The sequence below is a fragment of the Drosophila persimilis genome, unplaced genomic scaffold (genome assembly GCF_003286085.1).
Source record: "Drosophila persimilis strain 14011-0111.01,24,50 unplaced genomic scaffold, DperRS2 tig00000431-arrow-pilon, whole genome shotgun sequence".
Lineage (NCBI taxonomy): Eukaryota > Metazoa > Arthropoda > Insecta > Diptera > Drosophilidae > Drosophila > Drosophila persimilis.
The window spans coordinates 6,406,110-6,433,273 of record NW_020825312.1 but is presented as its reverse complement, the minus strand read 5'-3'; the positions used below and the strand labels follow the sequence as shown (position 1 = coordinate 6,433,273).

Here is a 27,164-nt window from a genome sequence, read left to right as displayed (position 1 = left end):
GCACGAGCAGCAGCAACAGCAACAGCACCAGCAACAGCAGCAGCAGTGAGGCCAAAGCCAAAGCAGCCACAGAGGGTGCCCCAGCGTCAACAGCAGCAGCAACAGCAGCAGCAGCTGCAGAAGCAGCATCTACATCTTCAGCCACCTCCTCCGCATCATTATCTTCATCAGCGTCAGCCGCAGTCGCAGGCGCAGCCTCAGCGAAGACAGCAAAAGGAGCCACGTCAGGGGCCACTCCTGGAGCTATGGAAACAGTCCCTGCGACCACGTCCACAAGCACAGCCAAGGGCAAGGCGGAGACAGCAGCAGCGTCGGTGGCAGCCGCCTCGTCCAAGGCGAAGGCGGAGGCGGGCACTGGCGCTGGCGCTGGAGGAGCCGCCTCTGATCTGCAGGCCAAGGGAAGCCAGAAGGCGGCCAAGACCGAGGTCTACAATGGTGGGTATTATAGATTATCGATTGATCGATTGTCACAGCCCTATCGAAGAAATATAATAATGAGTATAATGGATTTTAACGGATACTGAAAGATCTTATAATCGATAGATTCATTTTCAATCCGAAACACTGAAATAATTACATGTAAAAGCTCTTTATTATGAAGATTCGTATGGCTAGTCCATCGTTCTAAATCGATATATCGTTGAATGTAATCGATCATTAATCGCTTTCCTTTTCCATTCCATGGAATCATCAGCAACCGGAGAACGCGCCAACAATCCAGCAACAGCAGCCACAGCAGGAGCCACAGGAGCCACAACAGCTGCTGCTGCACCGCCAGTGGGCGTGACATTGAATGGCTTTAAGCCCGGCTACCAGAGCGTAGTGATGGCCAACGTGAAGGCCTCCTCCGCCGGCGGCAGCAGCAGCAGCGAAGAAGCGGCAGCTGGAGGAGGATCCGGAACTGGATCTGGCGCCGGTGTTCCTGGCGTCGCTGGCGTAGCGGCGACGAATGCAACGGGCGGCGATAAAATCGGCGTCAAGCAAACGCCAGCATCGACTGCGGCCAGCGGAAGTTTTGCCCTGCCCCCCAGCTCGACGGCCTCGACGGAGCAGCACACGGGAGTGGGAGTGGGAGCGGGCGTGGGAGTGGGAGTGCCCACATTGACGACGGCCACCACGGCGGGCAACTATCTTGGCCAGAAGCTGAAGGCAGCTCAGGTGGAGGGCCTGGGTGCCGGCAACGATCTGCTCTCCGATGTCAGGTGAGTCGAACGAAGCGAGTGTAGAGTGTAGTTAGGAAACTGAAGCCTAATCCCAATGCATTTTTAGTGATTCCAAGAGAAAGCGCTACAGCGAGATGACAGCCAACGAAGTCCATCATCACCACAGCAACAGCAACAGCAATAGCAACAGCAATAGCAACAGCATTAAGGCCAATGCCAATGCCAATGCGAATGCCAAGGACATCAACAAGATCCCATCCTCATCATCCGCGGCGGCTGGATCGGCGGCAGCAACTGCTGGATCCATGGTCAATTCATCAACGGCCACCTCGACTGCCGGCCTGCTGATCTCCGCCGTCGACTGCATTATGTCCACTTCAGCGTCGAGCGGTGCCCTTACCACGTCGGCCACATCGTCCACATCCGCAACCACATCGATGGCCATGCAGATGGCATCCGCCGACGGCAGTGGCAGTGGGATCGCATCCAACAACTTGGATGGCCTAGCACTGGACGGCAAAGGTAAGTGCGAAAGCGAAATATCTGTGGCCTCGAATGGCCTTCATGGTTTGAGATACCAGGATTCCAATTGGACCTTGAGCCCGCGTTCTTCTTAATATTTTCAAAAGAGATCCTCGGAACGAAGTGTAGTTGAGCCTTCGAGGCTATTCTTAAACCTTCCAACGTCTGACCCCCAGTGTACCTCTCGATATTCTGTCTGTTTGAAGGAGTTTTTTGATCCCCTCGCCCAGGGATGCGCTCTAGTACAGAGATGAGGGGGTTTTCTGTCAGTGCACAGCTTTGAGCTTTCAAAACCATGAAAACGGTGAACATTTCAAGCTTTAAGGATTCTTATAGCAGTTTATTTCTTTTGAGAATTTACAAAGTTCGATGGTCCGATGGCTCTGAGCTTTGAAAGGAAGCGGTGTGAAGCTTTTCGGAAGTTCTGTGAGCTTTAAAGCTCTCTTTAAATATTCTGCCCTGTCCTTGATCCCTGTTTCAACCCTCAACATGGCAGAGCGCTTTCATGGAGAAAGCTGGGCAAAGCTTCGTATTTCTCCCATTTGAGTGGAGCTTTCATCCCTCTCGCGCGTGTTCGAAGCGAGTGTCCGTTATGGGCCGTGGTCCTTGGTTTGCTCTTGCATCAAAAATGCATTTTCTGTCATTGACAACTGCAATGCGTCGTATCCTTTTGTCCTGTTTAATCAAAAGCCTCCCTCCCACCTCCTCCCTCGGCCCATCAGCGCGCTCTCTGCTTCGACCCAATCAAATTTGTCGTGTCTCTCCGTGTCTCAGTTTCAGTCTCAGTCCTGTCTCTGTCTCCATTTCTGTTTGCGTTGTCGATAAATATTTTATCAAAAAGCAAAAAAAAAAGAAAAAAGAGAACCTTGGCTCGGAATTGCCTCAAGTTCCAGGTCCAGGGGCAGGTCCAGGTCCTGGTCCAAAGAGTTAACACAGAAGCAGAAGCAGGAGTAGCAGGAGGGATGAAAAACGAGGATGAGATGGTTGTCTCTCACATTTTTGGTCGCTAGCGGTTTTGTTTGCACCACCCACCGGGCCACCCACTGTGCCACCATCTTCATTATCATCTTTGCGGCCTTGTTGGCTGTCGTCATCTCCCTGGCGAGTTAATTAAACTCAATTAAATTATATTTTTTTCCCGTAAACGTCTTTTTTATTATGCAAGTGATTTAATTTAATTATTAAATTGCGGCAAGGATTGTTTGCTCAGCCCATCTGCCACCCACCGACCCCACTGCCAATCCCCCCCTCCACAGCTACCACACATTTTCCATTCGTGGAGAGAGAGGGCTCTGTCTGCGGAGGGGGGTGAGGGGCTAAGTGGATCACAGGGGTGGCCAAAACTGTGGAAATATGGCTATCGAATGCGATAATCCCTATATATCTAAACGATATCCCCAATCATAACCCAATCATCAATCAACAGTCGATAGCGACTACTAATCACAATATCAACCTTCAAGTCGATAAAACGATTACCGATTATACAATGTATATATACAACAATCGTTTTGGATTAAGTATCACGCTTCTGATCTTTGCTGATCAATCGATTATACAGAAGCTCGACTTCAACGTACGTACATATTTACTATAGCTCTTCGCTAACCTCTTCTGCCACGCCATATCGCCATATCGATAACAATCGATTTTAATTAACGCTTTTTGATCTATATCATCTCCATACCGATTACAAATTGCAAGCGATATCATTCGATTTTGATTAATGTTGTAAGTTTTACACTCGGACTTTCTTCAATGATTGTCGGATCCCATCGTGGACAGATTGGTTTGTAGACAGCATGTACTCTTCTGACTCTGGGATATATCGATTGCTTTATGTGGAATCATCGATTGACGATTAATACCGCATATCTCTCTCTCGTAACTGCTGTTCTTCTCTGTTGTTCCTATGTTCGGATGATATTGGTAGTATTTTGCTTTTATTGAATTGAAATTCTAGAGCGACAAACAAAAAAAACATTCAGCGATTGTGTGTTTGTGTATCTGTGTACAGTTGTATGTGTATGTGTTTGTGTATGTCAGTGTTATAGGGTAGGTGTAGGTGTATTCGTAAATTCGTAGATTTCGTTGCTTTTGATTTTTTTTGGTTAGTTCCACAAGATTCGCTGCATGCCTTACGGCTTCTGCTGATCCTCTGAAGGTTCCTTCGCTGCTGCGACCGTCGTCTCTCTTTTAGAGAGACTGCCGGTGACAGTGGCAGTGCCTGCTCCTGCGGCGGCTCCACTTGAAGAGCTGCTAGTGTTGCTGGTGGCTGCCGCTGCCGCCGCCGCCTCGATCTCATCGGCATGGCACATCTTGCGATGCTTGTGGACAAAGTAGTAGCTGGGGAACTTGCTGCCGCATGTCTTGCAGGGATAGTACTGGACATTCATGTCCAAGGGACGCACCTCGCGCCGCATTAGAGCGCTTGTTGTGGCCGTGGATGTGGCAGCTGCTGCTCCTGCTGCTGTTGCCGTGGCTGCTGCCGTTGCTGTGGCCTCCTGCGACTGACTGTTGTCCTGCCCAGTGTTGCTGGATTCCATGGCCACCATTCCATGGTCTCCGCTGGCCACCAGCTTCTTCTCGGCACTGGCCAGGCTCAGAGGATTCAGGTGCCGCTTGGCGTGCTTTTGGTAGCAGTACTGCGACTTGAACGTGTGCTTGCAGTACACGCACACATACAGCTCCTGGCTGGGGGCTACAGCTCCTCCGATGCTGCTGCTGCTGCTGGCGGTCGTTGCAGAGGAGGAGGCTCCTGCATTCGCCTGCTTTCGGCTGTTGGCTGGTGCTGCTCCCGATCCTCCTGTGGCATCGCCACTGTTCTCGCTTTCCTCCTGGTGCTGCTGCTGGTGCTGCTGCTGCTGGTGGAACTGCTGTCGCTGCTGGCTGCTAATGGCTCTGGCCATCTGCTGGTGAAACGAGTAGCTGACGCTCTGCTGGGTCCGCTGCTGCTCGCATTGCTCCGATCCGGAGCCGTCCAGGGCCTCCGGCTTGTGGCCGTAGGCGGTGTTCAGGATGCGACGGAAACGCACGGGTCCGTCGCAGCTGGCAACGTCGATGATGAACTTGGAGGGCATCGCCGCCGTGGCCGTCTCCAATTGGGCGGCCGGCACCGGGGCCTTGGCCACCTGGAGTCCGCTCGCATTGGTTCTCCTCCCTGGCTTCCCAGAGCGTGTGGAGCGGGATCCCCTTTGCACGACTGCTGCTGGGGGCTCTTTCTTGGTCCTGGTCGGTGCCTGCGGCTTGGGGGTCGGTGTGAGTGTGAGTGTGGGTGTGGGTGTGGGCGGTTTTGCGTCCAGGCGCTCGATGTTAAGGCTGCCCGCACTGCTGCTGGCCAGTGAACTGACGACCGAGACATTGCAGTCCTCGGCCTCCATGTCTTCGATTTCGTTTTCGTTGTCGGTGACAGTGTTGCTGTCGATGAATACCTCGACGTCCTCCTCCTCGTCCTCATCCAAGGCCACGTCCAGTCCGGGATACTCCGGCTCTACTTGCAGCAGGGAAGCGGCACCCGCATAGGCGGGCAGGACGGGAGGAGGATGCGGCGGTGGCGCTGTTGGGGGCGGAGGAGGAGCCAGTGGCAGGGGCACTGGCATGAAGCCAAAGTTCGGGAGCGTGGCCTTGCTCGGAATGGGCCGGATGATCTTGGCGCTAACTGGCGCCGTCGGACATAGCTGTGGGGGGGGATTGCTGCCACTGCCATTCAGATAGCCCTCGGTCTGGGCCCGGGCCAGAAACGATCTACAAAAAAATAAAACAGAGTCCCAAATTGAGCCTAAGAAAAGGGGGAGTACGGTACGGAAGGGTAGAATGGTGGAAGGGAGGTGGCAACCCACCGACAGATCTCCAGAGCTCGGGGCATGTGCAGCACGTGCGTGGCCAGCAGCACAGCAAAGATGTTGTCCACATTCAAGTCTAGGTAGCCCGTGTACATGTACGTGAGGAGCGGGGCAAACTGCTCCGCCGTCACGTTGCCCAAGTAAAGCATTAGCTCTCCTCCCGCGGCTCCTTGGGCGCCTGTGGCTCCTGTGCTGCTGTTGGAGCCCGCTCCTGAGGCGGCGGCACTCTCATCCATGCGGATGGCCGAGCGAAGGTATCCACTGTGCATGCCCAGGACCAGAGCGTGGGCCACAAAGCGCACGTTGCTCGGCGCGGGGCCCACCTCCAGGATGACATCCGGCGGAGTGCTCATAATGCCCCCACCGCTGCCGATTCCGACGGACAGTGGTGCTGCGGCGGCAGCCAACGGTGGCGCAGTGAGGCCGATGCCCCGAGGCGCTGTGCCACTGCTTCCCGTTAACCAATTCGTAAACATGTTACGACAACAACAAAAAGCAACAAATGCACTCAACAAAAATAGATCCCAATTGCCCCAGAATATCCTCCCAGGCGAAGGATAGCAACGCAAGATGATGGGGCTTGTGGAAGAAGCAACAAGCAGCCGCAGCAGCCAGCGAGAGCATCAAAAGAGCGACAAACGACGACGACACCCGGCGACGACCCGTCAAGTGTGCAACCCGGTCAGGACTGATGTCGCCTCGCGGCATGTCTCGGTTATTTATAGCCAGGACATGCAGTCTCGGGGTCGGTCGGGGATGCTACAGCGATGCTTTCGGCTGCTTGGACTTCGGTTTCGGCTTTGCTTTGGTTTGGTTTGGACGTCGGCTTTGGCTTCGTTTTCTGCGGTTGCTAGCAGCGCAGCAGCCAGCAGCCAGCAGGCAGAGTTTTTCCCCCTGTTTGTTGTTGTTGGTCTGTTTAATTGGTTTGTGTTTGTGTGTGTGTGTGTGTGTGTGTGGGATTTTGATTCGGCTTTGTCTGTGTGTGGCAGTGTGGAATTTTTAGCAAATTAACAAATATTTAAGATTACTGCCGTCACCAGCCACCAGCCAACATCGCACCCCGCACTCCACACACACCCACAGCTCTTGGCAGCTTAGGACAGGCGAAAGTCAAAAAGTGTTGCCTGCATTTGGGGGCTGCCGAGGGAGTGGAAAGCCATTGCCTGCTTTTGTGCGGAAGCCACTCGGAAATACGTTGCCTACATTTAAGGGCACACTCCGTTGGCATTTTGCGCGCGGTTCTTTTGAACGGAAAGAGCGGAAAGAGTTTCTCCCCCCTTCTCCCTGTCGTGCATCGTCTTGCATGTGTCATTTGAGTGCTTAACAACTCTTTACATTTGTCCTTCACTCTCTCTTCCTCTGTCATTCTATTCCGCTGTGTGTGTGTTGTGCCGAAAATTTGTTGCCTCTCAATCGACTTAATTGATTTGTGGGCATAACCAATACATATTTACATGCGATGCATGTGCCTGCGCGCGTGTGTGTGTGTCTGTATGTTCTCTTGTTGATTTACCGCTTACTCGTGTTTGGCTGTTTGTGTGTGTGTTTGTGTACTTTGGGGCTACCTTATCTATGGTCTGTCTGTGTGTGTGTGTGCTGTTCTCCCATTCGTATTCTCAATCAGCTATTAGCGTTTACCCTGGACATACCCTGCAGAATGCAAGGGCATGATGACTGCGGGGTTTCCCTCAGTCCCTGGATCCCTCGATCGGAGCTCCTTCCTTTGCAGGGTAGCACTGGCTTCGTGGCCCGCGCACCGTGGCGCCTCTACACTATTTCTCTAAGATTTCAATCAGCATACAAATTCGATACAACTTTTCTTCCTTTTTTCCGTGTCTATGTGTGTGCTTGTGGCTTATTTGGCCATTTGGTTGGCTTTTAATTACCGCTACAGCGAATCGGTTTATTTGTACAACCTCAGCCCCCAAATCAAGGGGGCGGTGGGATAGGGAGAGGGAGAGGTAGAAGCAAAGAAGTGACATTTGTCCCACAGATTCTGGGGGCCCGATATGGATGGATGGATGGCTGTTGTGGCATGGAAATTGGTCAGTTTGTTGGCTTTTGACGAGTATTATGCCCCTTATTGATAGGCTAATTTAATTAAGTTGGCTTTTGTGGAGGCCCAAGGACTGGGGACTGCGGACTGGGGACCGACGACCTCTCGGTATCCGTCTGTCCGTCTCTGTGTCGTATGTCGTCTGTCTTGTCCAATTCGATTTAACTTCAATCAAGCGTTAACAATTTTAATTAAATTATTTCCAAATGTAATTATAAATGTGCGTCATGCATAAATTGTGTTATTAATTTATTTAGCATGCATGCCCCATGCCTCAAGTCCCACCTGCCACCTGCCACCTCCCTGTGCAGCACATGCCACATGCCACACACTGACAACAATTGCAATTACAACCGGAGTCCGGGGTCCGGGGTCTGGGGTCCGGGATCCTGGACCAGACGCTGGGTCGAGGCCAACTTTTTGAATAAATAATCACAACGTAGGCAAAAAATAAATTTCATAAATTGGCAGCCAGCAGCAGCAAAAAAAAAAAAAAAAAACACAACAACGGGACACAGTGAGGGAGAGAGAGAGAGAGAGATAGAGAGAGTGAAAGAGAGACAGATTGACGTCGTCAATCTGGCAACGTTTTAAACGTTGCATTAATCCCCTGTCCAGCATCCTGTTCGAGCCAGGACACGAGAACTGTCTGTCTGCCTGCCTGCCTGACAGTGTGTGTGCGTGTGTGTATTCTTTGTTGGATGTTGTTCTGGTTTCTCGCTCTTTTATAATTGTTGCAACGAGTTGTTGGTGCTCCCATTATGACTGGCCATCATTAGCGATTCTTTCGCGATAACCATAATCGATGCAAGATGTATCGACATATTTGTAGCCTGTTCAATGAATAATCGATATATATCTGTAATCGGTAGTAATTTTAAGGGGGGCAATCTTCTTTCGATCGAGATTCTTATCGATAACCAATTGGCATTTGTATGATATTCGTTTCGTGTCATCGATAACACGTTGCATAACACCTCTGCCTCTCTGCCTTCTGCAGGACAGTGCGACATGGAATTCAATTTGATTAATGAAAGGTTGAACAAAAAAAGGAGTCTACTGCGGAGAGCAGTTGAGTTTACCCTTCCTTCCTCTCCCTCACTCATTCTCTCTTGCTCTTTCACTCTCTCTCTCTGTGTATGTGTGTGTGTGCGTTGGTACACTTTGTGCTGATCTTTGCAGTATAAGTTGATGTGCAAATTGCCTGACAACTGTAAAACCAAACCAAATCGAAGCGGAAACCAGAGGAGGATACCAGACGAACACACACACACACACACACACTCAACTGTCAAGTGAAAGGAAGGAAGTGGAAGTGGCTTTGCACAACCATGCACACGGACATCCACAGACGACACATGCACAGGATTTACAGTTGCTGGTTGGGGAGGTGGGGGGCATGCTTTTGGCCATGATGACAAGCAACTTCTGTTCTGTTGTGCTCCTTTGCTCCTTTTATCCCCCGCCCCCCCCTGCAATTGTGTCGAGCTAAAGCTTATCCCCACTGTGGATTTATTGTGTGCATACGTGTCTCTCCCTCCCCGCCTGTTTCCACGCCTCATCTCTCTTCATGTGTGGAGAGGGAGAGAGAGAGAGAAAGAAAGAGTCAAAAGGGACAAACCTTTTATGACAATTAAAACATAATTGACGGTCAACATTAATAAAACAAACGCACACCGAAAACAACAACAGGAAAAAAGCAAAGAACAGAAACAGCCACAGATGCAGATACACAGATACAGATATACAGATGCAGATACACACAGATACATTTACTGGGCAACGGCAACAGAGAACAAAAGTCATATTAAGGAGACAGACACGAAAGGCTAAAGGGGAATCAACACTGCCAGAAAATGAGCAAGCAGCGCTCGACTTATCCGTTTTCCTATGTACATATATCCAATGTACATTCCTATGTTTAATGTTGAGACTTAATTATCCGTTTTGATTCCGCCTCTAAGAATGCCTTGGAGGGCTCATCTTTGGTTAAGTTTTAGATAATACTCGTACTATGGTCTACTAATCAAATGAAATTCATTGCAATAGAGTTTGGAAATTTTTAAACATAATTCGGGGATTAATTCGCTGCGATCCATATAGATCAAGCATAAAAGTCTTTTTAATACGGCGCATATTTAATCTGCATTGGAAAAACTTTTAAATAAATATAAACGAAGCGTTTTCTGCCTTTTCTATCATCTCGTGCCTCTTGTGATTGAGATTCACGCCACTGCGACATGCTCACACACACAATTTCGTTACAATTTGTTACAATTAATTTAAATATGAAATTCACTCTCGGTGCAATTATAACAGCATAAATATTTGAAGCGAAGCGTTACGGTTGTGGTGTATTCTTTTCTCAGAGATTTTTTCTCTGGGTGTATGCTTCCGAATACATTTTACAAACATGAAAGGTAGTAATCAATCCTCTAGATTAGTGCAGAGTATCTGGTAGTCCTCTATGTGCAGTGGCATTTAATGAGTGTTATCTGAGATACACGTGTACACATATCGTCGTTGTACTCAAGGGACAAGTGCCTTCAGATTCCAATTGAACTTTTCGGAAGGGAAAGGGTACGCCGCACTAATCCGACTCTTCCCTTCAGCATTCAGCATTCAGCAGGTGTGTGTGTGTGTGTGTGTGTTTGTGCGACGGAGAGAGGGAGACTGGGGAACATGGAGGCCTTTTTCCCGTTCGTTAAAAATTCTTTTTGTGTTTTTGTGCCGCAAAAAAAAAACAAAAGCAAAACCAAAACCAAAACAAACAAAATCACTGAAAAACGTGTAACGGTAAACGGAAAGTGCACCCAAAAAAATAACTAAGAGAGAGAGAGAGAGAGAGAAGTGAGCGCCAAAAACTAAATTTGAAAGCTTCATCGGAAGCTGAAGAGTGGGATAGAAAGAGCAGGGGGTACACGTACACGTACCTTGCCCTCTCTCTCCCTCTCTTACTCACTCCGGACTTGAGGCAATTAAATGGGTTGACACTCTCCATACGAGTGTGTGCAGGTGCCTGTGTGTGTGTGGGTTGCTGTTTTTGTTGTTTATTAATTTGTTTATTGGATTTTAAGTGATGGCAGAATAACGTAATAGCATCGTAAGCCTCTCACCTGCTCCCTGCTCCTGGTCCCCCTTCCTCCGCTCTTTAGCGGTCTCCTGTCCTGCCTGTTCCCAGACGTGCTCTCCACCTCCGCTTCCAGCTCCCCATTACCTGTACCTCCTGCTACACCCCTAACACACACACACACACACACACACACACACACACACACATGCCCTCTTCCCCCCTTTTCGCTGCATTATGCTGATGGAAAGTAAACGAAATAAGAAGCAGAACAGCAGAGAAAGAGACAGAGAGAAAGAGAGAGAGAGAGCGTAAATTTGATGGTTTTCCTTTTTTCGGAGGCTGCTGTCAAAAAGCGCACCAAAGTATGCAACGGCGGTGCAAGAGGCTTAACTGTCCGCAGTGCACCAAAGGCTCTGCTCTGCCCCTGCCTCTGCTCTCTGTGCGGCTAGAGGTGGTCCGGGGGAGGGGCAAGGGGTGCTGATGTCACTGTGGTGCTTGTGTTTGGTGGAGGGGAAAAGCTCCCCCACCCCCTTCCGTTTGCTGTTTATGAAATTTTGAACAAAATTGAAATTACGCTAATTGTTTGGACTGTACTCGCGCTTACCCCTTACCTCTAGCGTATCCCCCTCCATTCCCCCTCCCCCTCGGCCCCTGACGAAGCCAAATTGTGGCAAGTGGGAGAGTGTGTGTGTGTGTGTGTGTGTGCGTGGGGGGGCAGCTGCAGGTGCAAAAGCAAAAGCAGAAACAAAAACAATTAGCGAATTTGATGAGCAAATCCCCGTTACACGAACAAGCGCGGCGGCATGGCGGGTGGGAGTGGGGGGGTTGCAGTGCAGCTGCCCCACTCCCTCCGCTTGTTGGTGCAGCTAATTAATAGACTTTTGTCCAGTGTCCAGTGTCCAGTGTCCATGGGTCTCAGGCTCTCCTACGGCGCTCCGTGTAGTCCGTAGTCCGTGCATTCGTTGTTTGTCCATCGCATTAGTCCGCCAATTCGCTGTACCCGTATCCGCCTGCGCCTATGCAATCGTATACCCGTATCCGTATCCCCCCAGTGTCCGGTGTGTGTGTGTGTGTGTGCTTGTCCGTCCGGGTGTCTGTTTGCTAATTAGTAAATCATAATTACTCACTCGCATTTCACGATTTGTAAGCTTTTCGACCAGTCCGAATGCGGACACGGACGTAGGACGCAGGACGCAGGTTCTCCTCCCCTTCGCGAGAGCAGAGCCACGCGCAAACCAGTAACCAACCATTTCCAATCCAATCCATCAGTCCATCCCAAAAAGGGGGCGCCCCATACCCATTGCCAATCGCCCCAGGAGGGGCCTGGGTTCCGCTCAAAAGAGGGCGTAGGAAAGTACAAGTGGGCGAGGCGCCGACAAACTAATTACAAACTTAAACTGCCGAAAACGACTGCGGCCCCACCGAAGCAGAAGGACTGGGAACGGGGGAAACGCAACAAAAAAAGGACCCTAAAAAGCAGCAAAGCAGAAGCCAAAGAGTCAACACACACACACACACACGTGCACTCACGCCCACACAAAGAGAGAGAGCGAGAGAGAGCGAGAGAGAGCGAGTGAAGTGGCATTTGCTTGCTTGCTAATTATGTGTGTGCCTTCCGGCCCTCGCTTTCACTCTCCGCTCCGCTTCGCTCCGACTTGGCTCGCTCTCTTTCTGGCATCTCTCTCTCTCTCTCCGTCCCCCTCTCTGCTGCTGTGCTGCTCTGCTCCTTTGCCGAGGCTTGGCTTTTGCTTACATATGTAATTAAATTGCTCAATTAAAATTGCACACCCTTTTGATTATCGCTGGCGTACAGTTTGTATTCCTTCTGCTGTCTCTATGTATGTGTGTTCCTCTTTCTCTCTCTATCTCTCTGGCTGTCTGCGTGTGTGCGTGTGTGTGTTTGTGTGTAACTTTTATTAATCAGGGAAAATCGTTTCCCAAAAAAAGAAAGAGTTTGCAGGGGCGCACATATCTCACACTCCAATAAGGACTCTGGAATACTCTTTACGTGATTTTGGGTTTAGGTAAAGTTGCTTTCACATCATTCGAATTGCGCTGAGGGATCTCCTAGTTCACAGATCCACATAGATCGCAAGGCTTTTGGGTAGAGTACTCGTAGCTGTGCTCTCCGGTAGCTCTATCCTTCTAGTCGTTCCGCTTATCCCTCGCTGAACACGGAGCACACGTCCCAGGAGCTTAACGGAGGACTTCCACAATCGAGTGAAAGATGAAACCCAAAAAGCCAGTGAAATGACGGCCGCAATTGCCCGAAATATACGGTTTTTTTTTGTTCCTTCAATTTCCTTTTGTGTTGCGCTCCCACGCTGGACCCGCTTGTGGTCCGCTCTCCGGTCTACCCCCTGGAGTCCTGCCGCCGCCGCCGCTGCCTTTGCCGTTAAATCAACACCATTTCGTAAATTAAAAGTGCCAAAGCAAAGCGTTTTCCGCTGTCGCTGCTGCTCGGCAGTCGGCTGTTGGCTGTTGGCTGTCGGCTGTCGGTGCCGTTCATATTAACTGTATTTACAATTATATGGCGCTCACCAGCTTCTTCCTCTCTTTCCCATTCGCCCTCTCTGTCTCTTTGTTGGGCTTGCATCGTATGCGTATGTGTGTGTCTCACTTCTCTCGCCCTCGTCGTCATGGCTGGCATATTTATGCATACTCGTACCATAATTCCCAGCCATTGCTTTCCATCCATCCATCCATCCATCCATCCATCCATCCATCCATCCTGTTCTGTCCTGTTCTGTCCTGTCCGCCCTCTCAATCACATGCTGCTTGCTGCTTGCTGCCATCTCCTTCTGAATTCGCCTGCTCTTTGATGTTTGCACAAGTTGGCAGCATCTTCTGTTGGTTGCTGCCGGTGCCACTGCCACTGCCACTGCTAGCGGGCACTGCTTTCGCTTACGCGCAAGTTCTTCTCTTCTCTGCCAACAACAAATTCCCCATGGTGCTAATTAGCGGTTGTCCTCCGCCCTCCGCCCTCCGTCCTTAGTCCTTCGTCCAGTGCTGCTGCTGCGTCGTACTTTTGTGTGTACGTACAGTCTCGCGTATATTTTTTAATTGGCCGCACGCCAATCGTTCTGTTCCTATTGCTCTCGCTTCTCGCTTCTCGCTTCTCGCTTCTCGCTTCTCGCCTCTCGCTCTGAGTATCAGCTCTCTCTCTCTCTCTCTCTCGCTCTCCTCTTTTTGTAGCCCGTTATCTCTAAATTGATTGTTGTTTTATGGCAGATTTGATTGAATTTCCGCTTTTCGTTTTCCTTTTTAGCGGCTTGTTGTGTGTTGGCTCTTGTTGCCAATGGAATCGAGTGGGAAATCCATGGCGGTAGGTGCTTGTGGCATGTGCCAGCGAATCATAGAGTGCCACAGAGTGCATCCATTTTCCGTATTCCCTTCGTAAAACAACTAGTTCCAATGCAAACGTGTTCTAGTTTAGGTTGTTGCAGCAATCAAAATAATTGGGGGATCGATTAGTGAATTGTTTCTAGTTTCGGCATAGCTCTGTGATCCAGCAACAAAAGCTATCCTTGCAGCTACTTTTATGATATAGCAATTCCATTCGAAGACTTGGAGATATGAGCGATCCTTCCTTTAGGGTTATATAAGGGTTCCAATCATTTGAACCTGCAATGAACCAGTTCCAGATGGAACGAGAGAACTAGCAACCTGTTTCCCTTTGGCCACAATCTTCCTCAACCTTCAACCCTCTTCCTGCTGCTTCTGCTGCTGCTGCTCCTGTTGTTGCTGTTGTTTTCAATTGTCTAATTGAAAGTTAAATAAATTTTTGGTAACTTGTGCAGAAATTTTGTGCTGCTGCAGCAGAGTGCTGCAAGAGGGTCCTGTGGGAATGCGAAGGGGTGGAAGATGCCACAGCAGAGTGAAGGGTGAACAGGAGAGGAGAGGAGAGGAGGGGAGGGGAGGGGCAGAGTCTAGGTTAATTTCTGTCTGTTGATGTTTGTCGGGTGCCAAAACTATTTACCAAATGGTCCGAAATTTAATTGCACAATTACGAGTATTGCATTCTCAGGCTGGGATTATTTCCCAACAAATGCAAATGAGACGAAGGATGAGATGGATGCGATTGATGGGGTGGTTTGAGGTGGGACTTTCGGTCAATTATAATTGGAGTATTACTTATTGGGTCAGAAAGGAACAGTAGAACAGCCTACCACACATTCACATACGTATACATATTCTCTTTCCACCACTCCTATACCCATACCCATTTCCACTCCCACTCCATTTCCTTTTCCCACTCCCCTGGTATCTCCTCCCTTCTCCGTTTCCAGCCCACATCCACATCCCACGCATAGACCGCCTCAATATTTACTCTTTGTACTTGCAAAAGAAATTGTACTAATGGAATTATTTCATTTTGGGGGTGGAGTGCAGGAGGAGCACGCAGAGAGGGCGAGAGTCCAGAAGGAGCAGGCAGTGGGTGGAGGGTAGAGGAAGTGCAGAGAGAGTGGATGGTGGAGGGGGCGGGATCTGAGGGGGGTATGCGTCGCATCGCATCGCATCGCATCGCATCGCGTCTCGTTTTGTTTTGTTTGTCGTTTTGATTTACTTTTGGTTTTTGATTTTTTTCCTTTCTCCTTTTTACGAGTATACCTCGCACTCGCTGGGATGTTCCGTATTCGTATTCGTATTCGTATTCGTATTCGTATTCGTATCCGGACCTCGGAGATTGTAATAGTTAGAGGGCTTATGTTCGGTAGAGACTGATGTCCGATCCGAATATTACAAATATTACAGCATTCACACTTTAAAAGAGGTTTAAAAGGTTCATATATTTGGAAGATGATATTATCTTCTTATATGTACATTTATCAAAAATCATTTCGATCTTAGATCTCCGTATCACTTTTCTCGTTCCATCGATACGATGGAATTCGTAATTTTTACTCTTTTGTATCTGAAAATTTCGGTTGTTTTCTCGCTCACTCTCCATTTGATTGACTGTTCCAAACAATGGGCATCCAATAGTCGAAATGTCATCCAGTCAGTTCGACTTCTTCTTGTGATTTTTCTTTGCATTTGCTGTGCAAATAGCGCAGTGTTCCACCACGTTCCATGTTCCATGTTCCACGTTCGCCTTTCGACGACTTTTCCCCGGTTGCGTTTCATCTTTTCCCCTGTCCCCTTACACCGCACAAATCAAAGCAGAAATGAAGGAAAAAAACAGAGAAAGATGCTGTGGGAAACCCCATAAACCCCACTCTCCCCCGCCGATACCAGCGGAAACCCAAGACCAAGAGCATTCCCTGCTCTGCCACTGCCACTGTCCCTGCCCCAGTCTGTCGCAGCTTCTGTCAGCATCGCCAGCTGAGGAAAACTTTTTTGTTTTCCTTTGGGGCGTTTCAAATAATTTTTTGACTGATTGAATTATTAATAAAATTGATCGAAATGCAAAGAGATTCGAATCGAATCGAGTCGAGCCGCTGACGATGACGATGCTGGTCAACAAAAAGCGGAAAAGCGGAAATTTATATCAAAATTTTAGCTTGTTTCTTTTTTGGTTATTATTTGATTGAATTGCCTTTAAATGGCTGGTTGGGGGCACCACCCAAATAGGTAGGGAATGGAGGCAAGGGCAGTGGAATGGTGCTCCGAAGGAGTGTCCTGCTGTCGTTGTGGTGTTGTAGTTGTGACTATTGTAGGTCACATTTAATTAACACGAATTCTCATTAATATACGTATGCATTAATTACAATTAATTTCCCTCCCCCAAACAGGACTCCCCCTCTCTTTCTCTGGTCAATTGACATCAATTTTATCTGACATTTGACCAGGCGACAAGTGCCTTACACAGTCCCCTTTCACACTCGTTCTGCGAGCTCTGCGGGATTGATTGTAGTCTTTAACTGACTTACTCACAGATAAAAGGAAGCTCTAAATATAACGAAAAAAAACCCCCCAACGATAACACAGTCCTGGAATTAGTTGCAACTGTTTCATCTCAGGCATTAAATGGTGGGAGTTTTCAGCTAACAACTGCTAAAATTGTACCTCGACAAGAAGCAGGGATCGTAAGGACTATAATTTTTATATAAAATAAAAATGAATAGTTCCCCCCAGAAAAAATTCCTAATTAATATATTATAAAATGGACAAAAGAAGAAATCTAAGGTATTACTTGCTTTATCCCGACTGGTGCTGGTGGTAGGGCCAACAGATTGTATTTCGATCCCGAAACAGACCCCAACAGAGGCCCTGGACGCACGGCGGTCAGTCCTGGTATGTCCTGTCCCCATCGTTTCGTGTCCTGTTTCGATTTTTTTCTCTGCTCGGCCATCTCCAAAGTGCATGAAATATTTACAGAATATTTTAAAATCAAAATTAAATAATAAAAAACGAGCTCTGCTGCTCTCCGGCCGAGCCGAACCGAAACGAACCGGATCGCCAAACCCCAAACCGGAACACCCTTCCCCCAGCCCCCTACCAACCCAATCATGCGACCAATAGCCATAGCCTTTTTATTATTAATTAATTTATTTGGTGTTTCTCTTGTTGGTCTTGTTGCATGCCCCACATGCCGCCGATATATGCTGATGTCCTGGCAATTCAATTCAATTTTATTACGAATATTATTTTAATTTTTGGACACCCTGCCGCACAATATCTGTAGTGCATGGGGTATGCACGTGCATCGGTCTCCTCTGTGTTGGGCGTATCCCCTGGGTGAACCATCTACATATACACCCAAACATACCATCTCCATTTGGAGATCCTTTGCGAGGGTATCTTCCAGTCCATGCCAGTCCAGTGGCCAGTCCCCAGCCCAGTCAATCGTAATCGTGTAGTCTTTTTACCCAATTGATTGCTTACATTCCGTTTTTGTTGCTCTCATTTCGATTTACTGCAAAACACTCTTTTTGTTGATCTCTTTTCGGTTCGGTTGGGTTGTGTTACTGTTATTAATATTAAATATTTATTTTGTGATTTTTATTTAATTTGCAATCTATGCTCGACTCGCAGACTCTTAATTGCAATTGGATTGAGGCTCCCGCTACCGCTACCGCTCCAGCTCCTCCTCCTCCTCCTCCTCTCAGTAAAAGTGCAAAAAAAGTGTTGCCTACTTGTTGTTCTCCGTCTTCTCGCTCTCTCCTCAGCCTGCCAGTGTTGCCAACTTTTCTGTAGTTTGGGTTCTTTTCGTTTTTTTTTCTTCGCTAAAATGGAATCGTTTTTCGTGTGGTTTTTCCCCTTTTTGGCCCCTTTTGGCCCCTGCTCTCACCGCTCCGCGCAACAATCAAAATTAAAATGGGTGGCTTATTAAAATTTTAACGCTCAAAAAGCATTTTTACTTGCGTTTATTTTTCGCTTTCTGCTTGGTCAACGAGTGGGGTAGAAGGTGGGGGGTGGAAGGTAGAGAGAAAGAGAGGTCCAGGCCCACTGGGCGGGGAAGGGGGATTGGGGGCTGGCTACTTTGATGTATTTTCATATTCCGCTGAGATTCGCGAGCCACGCAATGAGTGGGAGTGGAGGAGTGGTTCTGGAAAATGGCAGGGAGTGGCAGTGGCAGTGGCAGTGACAGTGGCAGAAGAGCTCTCTCTCTCTCTCCCCCTCTCGCTCCCGCTCCCACTGTTCGTCTGTTTGGTCAGCATTCAGCATTCATCGTTGTATGTCTGACATTTCGAAACGCTGATTGATTTTACTTACAGCCAGAGTCAGAGTCAGAGCCAGTCTTCCATTCCATTCCATTCCTCCCCCAAAGTCCCCTTTTAATTACATTGATTTTCCTTAAATGCCGCAATTGTTCTCATCCTCATCCTCTCGCTCTCTCTCTCTCTCCCTCCCTCTCTCTCTCTCGCTTTATTTGCACATCATTAAAATTGTAAAATTATTACAAGTAAAATGGCAAAACAAAAACTAAGACAAACACAAATCTGCCCGGCACTCAGTCAAGATTGGAGATTTCCTCCACTGATGGCCAGAGATTGTGCCCGTCCTCGCACTCGAAACGAAATGAAACGATAATCAAATTTCGGTGAATCTCACATTAACGAATACCGAATGAAATTGGAGGGAATACGAGCAGCTAGCTAGTACGAGTAATTAGCTCGGTACATCGGTCGGGCAATATCGGAGCTATGGATCTCCATGTTCTATATTCTATAGATAGCTCTGCAGCCTGATAAGTCATATTTGGGATGATATCTTAAGCATTTCCTTTCACATTTCCAAATTGATTGATTCCTTGTAACTTCAGAATGTTGATCGCTTGGATGAATTTTGGATAGTTTTCTTTTCAGCTGAAAATTCTTTCCATTCCAAAGAAGTTGAAATTGTTCCGTTTCATGGTCGTTCCATGGGTCTGCTTCCCACTTGTTTCACTCTTTACATTGCTATGTTTCCCACGTCTTTCACTCATCCCATGGTTGTGTTTCCCTCGTTCCATGGTTCTATTTCCCACTTGTTTCCTTTCCATATGTTCCTCTTTGGAAACACTGCTCGTAGATACGAGTATAATGAAATCTGATTGCTCCGCTCAACACCAGTCTGCGGTGTCTGCAATCCACTCTAGATTTCGCTCCATCCATTCATCCCCATGTGAATCTGTTCATCCTCATCCCTCCTCCATCCCCTGTCCGTTTTCCCCCACTTCGGGCGGGCGTTTTAAAATATTCAATTGGCTGCTGCTGCTGCTCATTATTTGTTAAGTGGCTTAATGAAAGCGTCTCCCACAGCCACTCCCCCAGTGGCACTCCACCCATCGCCCTCTTCTGACCATTTGCCTTTAATTAAATCGTATTTTTTAATGTGTTTGCATAACTTTTGCTTACCCTCCTGCTCCGCTCAGCTCCGCTCACCCACCCACTCACTCACCCACTCTCTCTATCTCTTTTGTTGCAGACAAGCTGGCCAACTGCTTCGTGTGCAAGGCGGAGGCATGTCCAAGGACGCGGCCCCTGAAGAAGGGCCGTGGGCAGCAGTATGGCATACCGGACGAGTCGATACCGGCAGGGGCGCGGGTGTGCAACAGCTGCCAGTGCAAATCGGTGCGGAACCGCTACCCGAGCTGTCCCCTTTCGACGTGCCCTAACCCCAAGGAACGGGCACAGCGGCTGCACAACATACCGACGCGACTGTTCGAGCTGGCGCCCGAGGTGCGCGATCCCGTGATGGCGGAGCTCCAGATACCGCCGCACGCGACGCGCTGCTGCTCCGCCTGCCTCATGCGCATCCGGCGCAAGCTCGACCCTCAGCTGAATCTCACGGACGCTGCCGGCGGCGGGGGCAGCGGCGGCGACGAGACGGACGTCAGCACCTCGTCCTGCGACGAGCGAGAGCCTGGCGGCTCCGACACAGCCTCCGTGGAGAGTCCCGAGAATCTGCAGCGCCACAAGCCCCTGACCCTGACCAAGCAGCAGCAACAGCACCAGCTGGGGATCCAGTTGCCCCAGCCGCCTCCGCCAGTCCCCCAGCAGCATCCGCACCAGCAGCAGCAGCAGCAGCAGCAACACCTGCACCAGCAGAAGCCCTCGCCTGTGGGCGTGGGACTGCGCGGAATTCCCGAGCTGCCGCTAATCATCACCCCCACGCGGATGAGCTCCAAGGCATCGTCGGCGGCGGACAACGAGCGTCTGCTGCCCCCGGCCGCCGGACAGGCGCCCAAGAAGCAGAAGACCAGCGAGGAGTACGACTCTTCGGCCACGGAGACGGCCGACGAGGAGAACGAGAACTCTCCGGCCAACCGCCAGAGCCCCAAGGTGCTCTTCAACGCTGTCCACGCCCACGGTCACGGCCATGTCCACGGACACGTGCACGGACCTGGACACGGCCATCCGCATGCCCACGGGCACGGCCATGGACACGGACACGGACATGGACACGGACACGGTCATGGCAGCAACAATGTAGGCGGACTGCAGCCACCAAACGCCGCAGGAGTGGGAGTGGTGATGGGAGGAGCCGGAATGGGAGGAGTGCCGCCCGGAATGAGTCCCGGAATGGGAGTCGGACAGCAGGGGCAGCAGCAGCAGCAGCAGCAACAGCAGCAACCACAGTCGCAACCGATGAACGGTCCCATCAGCATGCGCCGTGAGGCGGTCAACAATGTGCAGGACTGCGTCTTCTCCGTGATCGAGCGGTCGCTGAAGCACAAGGGACCGGAGCGCAAACAGTCCACGCAGCAGTCCTCCTCTGCCGGAGGAATGCCCCCCAGCCAGGCCGCCTCCCAGCAGCAGCAACAGCAACAGCAGCAACAGCAGCAGCAGCAGCCGCCTCCCTCCCAGCATCCGAACAATCTGGAGCGCAAGGAGCTCACTATTGTCCGGGAGTATCGGCAGGACGGGAATACGGCTATCCTCAAGCAACAGCAGCAGCAGCAGGTGGTGGGTGGACCGCCCAGCGGCCTGCCGCACGGCACCTCCGTGCAGAAGCTGCCGTCGCGTCCAGCGGCCGTGCCACCGCCGTCATCCTCCAGCAGCGGCAACGGAACCAGCAGCAGTAGCGACGGCAACCTGGCCACCCTCTCCGTCGTCAACTCCCATCTGGGGGGAGTCGGTGTGGGCGTGGGTCCGCTAACACATCCCGGACTTATAGGCCATCCCGCCGCCACGTCCGTGGGAGTGGGTGCCAGTGTTGGGGACAAGGCCACCATTACGCCCGTTGTGAAGACCGGAATAGGTGCGGGCTCCTCCAAGGGCGGGCTCCCGTCCAGCCACTCAGCACCGCCGCCACTCGGCACCGAGACGATCATCTACAATGTCCCCACGAGTCACGGACCGCCACCCACCCATCCGCAGCGGGGAGTGCCGCCACCAAGCCAACAGGGGTCGGACTCGGAGCCGCAGACCCTCGACTTGAGCATCAAGAAGCCGCCGAGGGACAGGGATGGCCACTCGCCCCACACGGGACCTGGCGGATCGGGTGGATCTGGTCCCGGGGGATCCGAGCGGCACCATGTGCCACCGCCCTCAATGTCCAGCGCCATGAAGCACATCGTCCGCTCCACGGCCATGTATCGCGGAGAGGCGGTCTCCGTGCCGACGCTGGCGACGGCCGGCTCCTACATGTACCAGCAGCCGCACGGCCCGCTCAAGGTGACGGGCGGACCCGAAGTGGGACCCCTGGCCGGAGCCGGGCCCGGGCCGGGTGGCTCGATCTACGTCCAGCCAGTACCAGTACCTGTACCCATCTCCATTGGCCAGGGCCAGATGCCGCCGCGCTCCAGCCAGCCGCCCCCGGCCCAGCCCCAGCACCAGCCACCGCCCCCGTCGGGCGGACGAGTGTCCTCCAAGGTGCAGCCGAAGCTCAGTCCCCAGCAGGCGCACCATCTGCATCCGGCCCACGCCCAGCACGGCCCCCACCCGTCGCACCATCCGTCACACCCATCGCATCCGTCGCACCCGTCACATCCCTCGCAGCACGCCTCGCCCTCCCAGCAGCAGCAGCAGCAACAGCAGCAGCAGCTGCTGGTGAAGAGCGGCTCCATCACACACGGAACCCCGGCGAATAGCGCCCAGCAGCAGATCATCGTGCACGCGGCCACCTCCTCGTCGATGCTCAGCCCCAAGTTCGAGAGCATGGTGCGCCAGACACCACCCGGAGTCGTGTGTCCGCCGGACAGCGGCAAGCATGGCTCCATCACGCAGGGCACGCCCCTCCATCTGCCGCAGCACCATCTGGAGAGCAAGCGGGCGTACGAATTCTACAAGAGCTCGCAGCGCCACAGTCCCGCCCAGGCGGGACCCGGCTCCGGACCAGGTGGGCCCGTGCCCGGCCAGCTGCCGCCACCACCGCAACAATCCTCGCCCCAGGCACCGCCCCCGCAGGGATATGGCGTCGGGGTGGGTGTCGGCGTGGGCTCTCCCTACGGCCGCTCCCCCTTCGTTGGGGAGCAGGCCCCGGTGCTGAGCACGCGGCAGATCGTGATGCACGACTACATAACCTCGCAGCAGATGCAGGGCCAGCAGCAGCAGCGCAACGTCTCGCGCGGCAGCGCCAGCGACAAGGACAAGGAGTCGCCCTCTCCGCGCAACAGCGTCGGCAGCAGCAGCGGCGGCTTCGCTTACGACAAGGAACCGACGCCACGTGGCCGGCCCGAGTACTCGAGCCGTGCCTCCCCAGCGGACCATGCCAACAGGTGAGTGTCGCAAGCGCCAGTCCAGTCCCAGGAACCGGAATGTGTAACTTATCTCCACCACAATCTCTCCACAGCACACCCAGTCCACATCGTACGCCTCCGCCGCAACGTCAGGGTGTGATACAACGCCACAACACAGGTTCCAAGCCACCCTCGCCCGCTGCTCCGCCGCCGAGCCGCATGCACATCGTGACGCCCTACCAGTATCCACCAGGTGAGATATCGACGCCCTCCGCTCCACAGACCTCACCACCCACGTCCTGGAGCCACAGACTAATCTTTAATCCACTCAACTCCGCAGCTGGCCACGATGCATTGGCCTCGTTTGTAGACGTGGCCGTCCAGCAGCCACAGCTGCCGGTACCGTCGCAGAAGGGCGACAAGTCGCCGGGCGCAGGAGGACCACCAGGTCCAGGGGGTCCCCATGCCGGACCACAGGCCCCGCCGCCGCATGCCGTGGCAGTGTCCCAGGTGCCGCCGGCAGCCCATCATGACATGCGGTACCGCGATATGGCCATACACCAGCAAATGGTGCACCAGCAGCAGCTCGTCCAGCAGCAGCTCGTCCAGCAGCAGCAGCAGTACCGCCAGCACCTGCAGCGCCAGCAGCTGCAGCACAATCATGCCATCGAGCGCGACCGCGAGCTCCTCCAGAACCAGGAGCGCATGCAGCGCGAAAGGGACCGCGAGCGTGAGCGCGAACGGGAGCGGGAACGAGAGCGCGAGCGGGAGAGGGAGCGCGAAAGGGAACGGGACCGTGAGCGGGACCGTGAACGGGAGCGAGAACGAGAGCGTCGCGAGCAGGACAGAGAGCGTCGCGTGGTGGCCGAAGAGCGGGAGCGCCGCATGGAGCGGGACCGCATTTTCGCCGGCGGCGTGGTCACTGCAGCCGGACCCGGTGGCCCCCCACCGCCAGGACACTACATACGCGCCCCAGTCCCCGAGACGGGACCACCGCGCTCCATTCCCGATCGCGAGCGAGAGTAAGTACAGCATCATTATAGAATATCGTCTTTTGAATGATACTAGAGGACAGAGTGGACAGAGTGGGGACCGCAGAGCAGTCCCGTATGCAGGATGTCGGGAGAAGAGCTCTAGCACTGAATTCCCCTGAATTTGCAGACCTTCAAGTATCCATGGAAAGGTCCACCCGGAACAACGAAAACTAAATGTTCATTGCCTCAGGTTTTGTAGCGTGCGCATGCGCCTCTAAATGAACCTAAGCAGCAATCTATCCAATAATAGGGCTAATTAAGAACTGTACTCAAGTTAAGCCTCTTGTCAGAATACAAATCCGTTTTCCCTTGGTTGATGCCCCACATATATATGTATGAGTGAAAATATATGTATACGAATACCATCCGCTCTCCCACTCACTGATGCTGAATGCACTGATGTCTCCAAGTATTCATCTCATTAGATCCTGCCTGAAATATACACGTGCGATAGCTATTGGCATACACAATTCTATATCCCTAGAAGTCGTTTTTTGATGATATGTGCACCAGGAATATGGATAGTTCTTTCTTGTCTAAAAGGGGGGGACTCCGATGTTAGCCTTTTAGTTGAAACCATTTGAAACCTTTTAGACTTTTAAAATAATCGCCACCTGATCATCCTTAGATACTATCGGCCCCCACATGCCAGCCAGCCCACTGAGGATGTCCCTGGCCAGTTGAGCGCCCAGAACCTGATCGATGCCATCATCAAGCACCAGATAAGTCGCTCCAACGACGCCACCGGAGCCACCGGGCGCGAGTACACGCGAGCCCCATTCGTAAGTCATCTAGAGCTGAAACCACCCAACGTGGAGGCATCCCGAACTAACAAATTCTCCCTCCCACGCCTTTTTCGCCCTCCAGCAATACCATCGACAGCCGCTGGAGCTAGCGCCGGAGAACAATGGCAAGGCCAACTCCCAGTCCCCGAACGTCATCAACATTGATCTGGACCAGGAGCGCCTCTCCGCCGCAGCCGCCGCGGCGACGGCTGCCATCCAGCAGCAGCAGCAACAGCAACAGCAACAGCAACAACAGCAACAGGGTCCTCCGCCGCAGCAGCAGTCGAGCCAGTCGCGATCCGTTCACGGATCGATGCGCGGCCAGCCGCATACGCCCACATCCCAGGCGCAGGGTCCCGGACCAGCACCCAGTCCCCAGCAGATCCACACCAAGAGCATCACCTTCGGAGAGCTCACCGACTCGATCATCACCAACGACTACGTCTCGAATCCACACATGCGGCCCACGCCCCCATTCATGACCTACATGGAGGGGCCGCCGCAGACGATGCTTCCGCCAGACCGCTGGAAGCAGAACCGACGCATGCAGCACAAGGCCGAGGAGGCCAAGCACCAGGCGCAGCAGCAGCAACAGCAGCAGCAGCAGCAACACCACCACCAGCAGCACCAGCAACAGAAGCAGCACCACCAGCAGCAGCAGGGCATGCCCGGCAGCGGTGGTCCTGGCGGCGGACCCAGTGGGGGACCAGGATCCTCCGGAGGTCCGCCCGGCGTCAGGGCAAACACGCCCGAGGACGGACGCAACATCATCCGCATGCCCCAGCCGGTCAGTCCCCGCAACTACGCCCACGAGCTTATGCTCCACCAGGCTGTGGTGGCCGGCGGAGACCCCGGCCACTACTACCTGCCCGGCCCCGGCTCGGTTGTGGGTCGCGTGGGCGTTCCTCCGCCCCCCGACCAGCGTGTGCCGGGCGGAGGCGGTGCGGACGGATCCGTGACCACCATATACAAATACGTGAAGAACCGCATCGCGGAGGTGATGCGTGACGACGGGCCGGGCAGCTATGCCAAGAACCGCATTGTGGAAGTGCGATCGGATGACGATCCCGGCGACCTAGTGGCCCAGTCCAACGCAGTCGCAGCGCACACCGCCCACATGGTAGCCGCCTTTGAGCACCAGCAACAACAACAGCAGCAACAGCAGCAACAGCAGCACCGCAGCAAGGATCCCCAGCAGCCGCCGCCGTCGCACGAGATCAGCGTGTCCCGGAAGACGCCCAACCAGTACGAGGTGGTCGACGGCAGCGGTCGACGCTCGGGCGGCGCCGGCTCCAATAGCCACCACCCGTCGGCCTACCATCCGCCACCGCAGGCCTTCGCCGCCAGCACCTACACCTACCCGTTCAGCGCACTCACCGTGCCCAGCGCTGCGGGCGGGCTGCCGCCGCCGCCGCAGGCCATGCAGCTGGCGCACCAGCCAGCGCCGCCCAGCCACCTGAGCGCCAAGACCAAGGCGGCGCACGCCCTGAGCGATCTTGGGGGCGCGGGCGGGGGCGTTAGTCTAGTGGTGGGCGGCGGCGGAGCCGGCCTCGGACCCGGTGGCGTGGGTGGCCCCGGGGGTGGTGGCGGTGTCGGACAGGGGGGTGGCTCCCTGAGTTCCAGCAAATCGGCGGCCGCAGCCGCCGCGGCGGCAGCAGCAGCAGCGGCCAGCGAGCCAAAGCCTCTGCTGTCGTCCAAGTACGAGGCACTGAGCGACGAAGATTAGTTGTGACTGCAGGCGTCGTCGTCGGGTCTACGACATCTGACGGCAGCAGCGACGGCGCCTCCAGCAGCAGCTTCAGCATCAGCAGCAGCAGCGGCAGCAGCAGCGGTAGCAGCAGTCAACAACCCCCTCAGCCCGCTGAGCCTGGTCTACGGCTACGGCTATCGACGGCACCATCCGTCCGTGCAGCCAGCGCACTCTCATCCGCACACGCTACCGCTCCCGCTTCCGCTTACACACCAGCATACGCATCCACATGCCCAGCAGCTTCCGCTACCGCTGTCGCTAACGACGCATCAGCAGCCCTCGCCCCGGCACCCCTACCAGCCGACGGCGTTGCCTCCACCCCTGCAGTCGCAGCAGCAGCAGCAGCAGCATCATCATCACCAGCAACAGCAGGCGCATCAGCAGCAGGCGGCGCAGGAGGCGGCGCATCAGCAGGCGGCGCAGCGAGCGCACCAGCAAGCAGCGGCCCAGCAAGCGCATCTGGCGGCCCAGGAAGTGGCGCAGCAGCGGGCGGCACAGCAGCGGGCACTGTACTATGCGAGCGAGCATTACGCGGCCAGCGGCGGTGGCAGTGCTGCCGGCGGTAATCCGGGCTACTACTGACACCAGCAGGATCAGGATCGTATGTAAAGAGCGAAACGATGCACCAACAGCTATACGTATATATATACAGATACAGATACAGATATATCTAGGAACGAAGAGAGAGAGAAAATGTAAAAAGCTAAACACAGAAGAGAGAAACGCGTTGGCATAGGCCATGGGCGATAGGCGATAGGCTTTAAGAGTGCAACGGCAAAAGTAAACACAGCGAGGGCGAGGAAGAGTGAGTGGGTGAGCTGGAGAGATAGAGGGAGAAAGTTAACTGATGCCCAAATTCTTGGCACTCCTCCCTCCCACACACACACATG

At 52.8% G+C, this 27,164-nt stretch overlaps 2 protein-coding genes across 2 annotated transcripts in view; one reads left to right on the top strand and one right to left on the bottom strand.

Annotated features, from left to right (window-relative positions):
- The window catches only part of LOC6603228, a 45,430-nt gene extending 18,752 nt beyond the window's left edge, over window positions 1–26,678 (top strand). The window contains 9 exon segments of the mRNA XM_026989651.1: window positions 27–435; window positions 695–1,202; window positions 1,270–1,685; window positions 19,510–22,744; window positions 22,819–22,958; window positions 23,046–23,727; window positions 24,368–24,562; window positions 24,564–24,732; window positions 24,766–26,678. Coding sequence (XP_026845452.1) covers window positions 27–435; window positions 695–1,202; window positions 1,270–1,685; window positions 19,510–22,744; window positions 22,819–22,958; window positions 23,046–23,727; window positions 24,368–24,562; window positions 24,564–24,732; window positions 24,766–26,250 — 7,239 coding nt within the window. The 3' untranslated portion in view covers window positions 26,251–26,678.
- Window positions 3,727–6,003, bottom strand: LOC6603230. The gene is made up of 2 exons (XM_002028170.2): window positions 5,525–6,003; window positions 3,727–5,429 (listed from the first exon to the last, which is right to left on the bottom strand). Exons 1-2 carry the CDS (start codon window positions 6,001–6,003, stop codon window positions 3,824–3,826), a joined length of 2,085 nt encoding a protein of 694 aa, XP_002028206.2. The 3' UTR covers window positions 3,727–3,823.
- Window positions 26,679–27,164: the final 486 nt, after the last annotated feature.

Coding starts and splice junctions, on each gene's coding strand:
- LOC6603230 (XM_002028170.2), bottom strand. CDS start 6,003: ATGTTTACGAATTGGTTAACGGGAAGCAGTGGCACAGCGCCTCGGGGC. Junction 5,430..5,524: donor CGAGCTCTGGAGATCTGTCG/GTGGGTTGCCAC, acceptor ATTTTTTTGTAG/ATCGTTTCTGGCCCGGGCCC.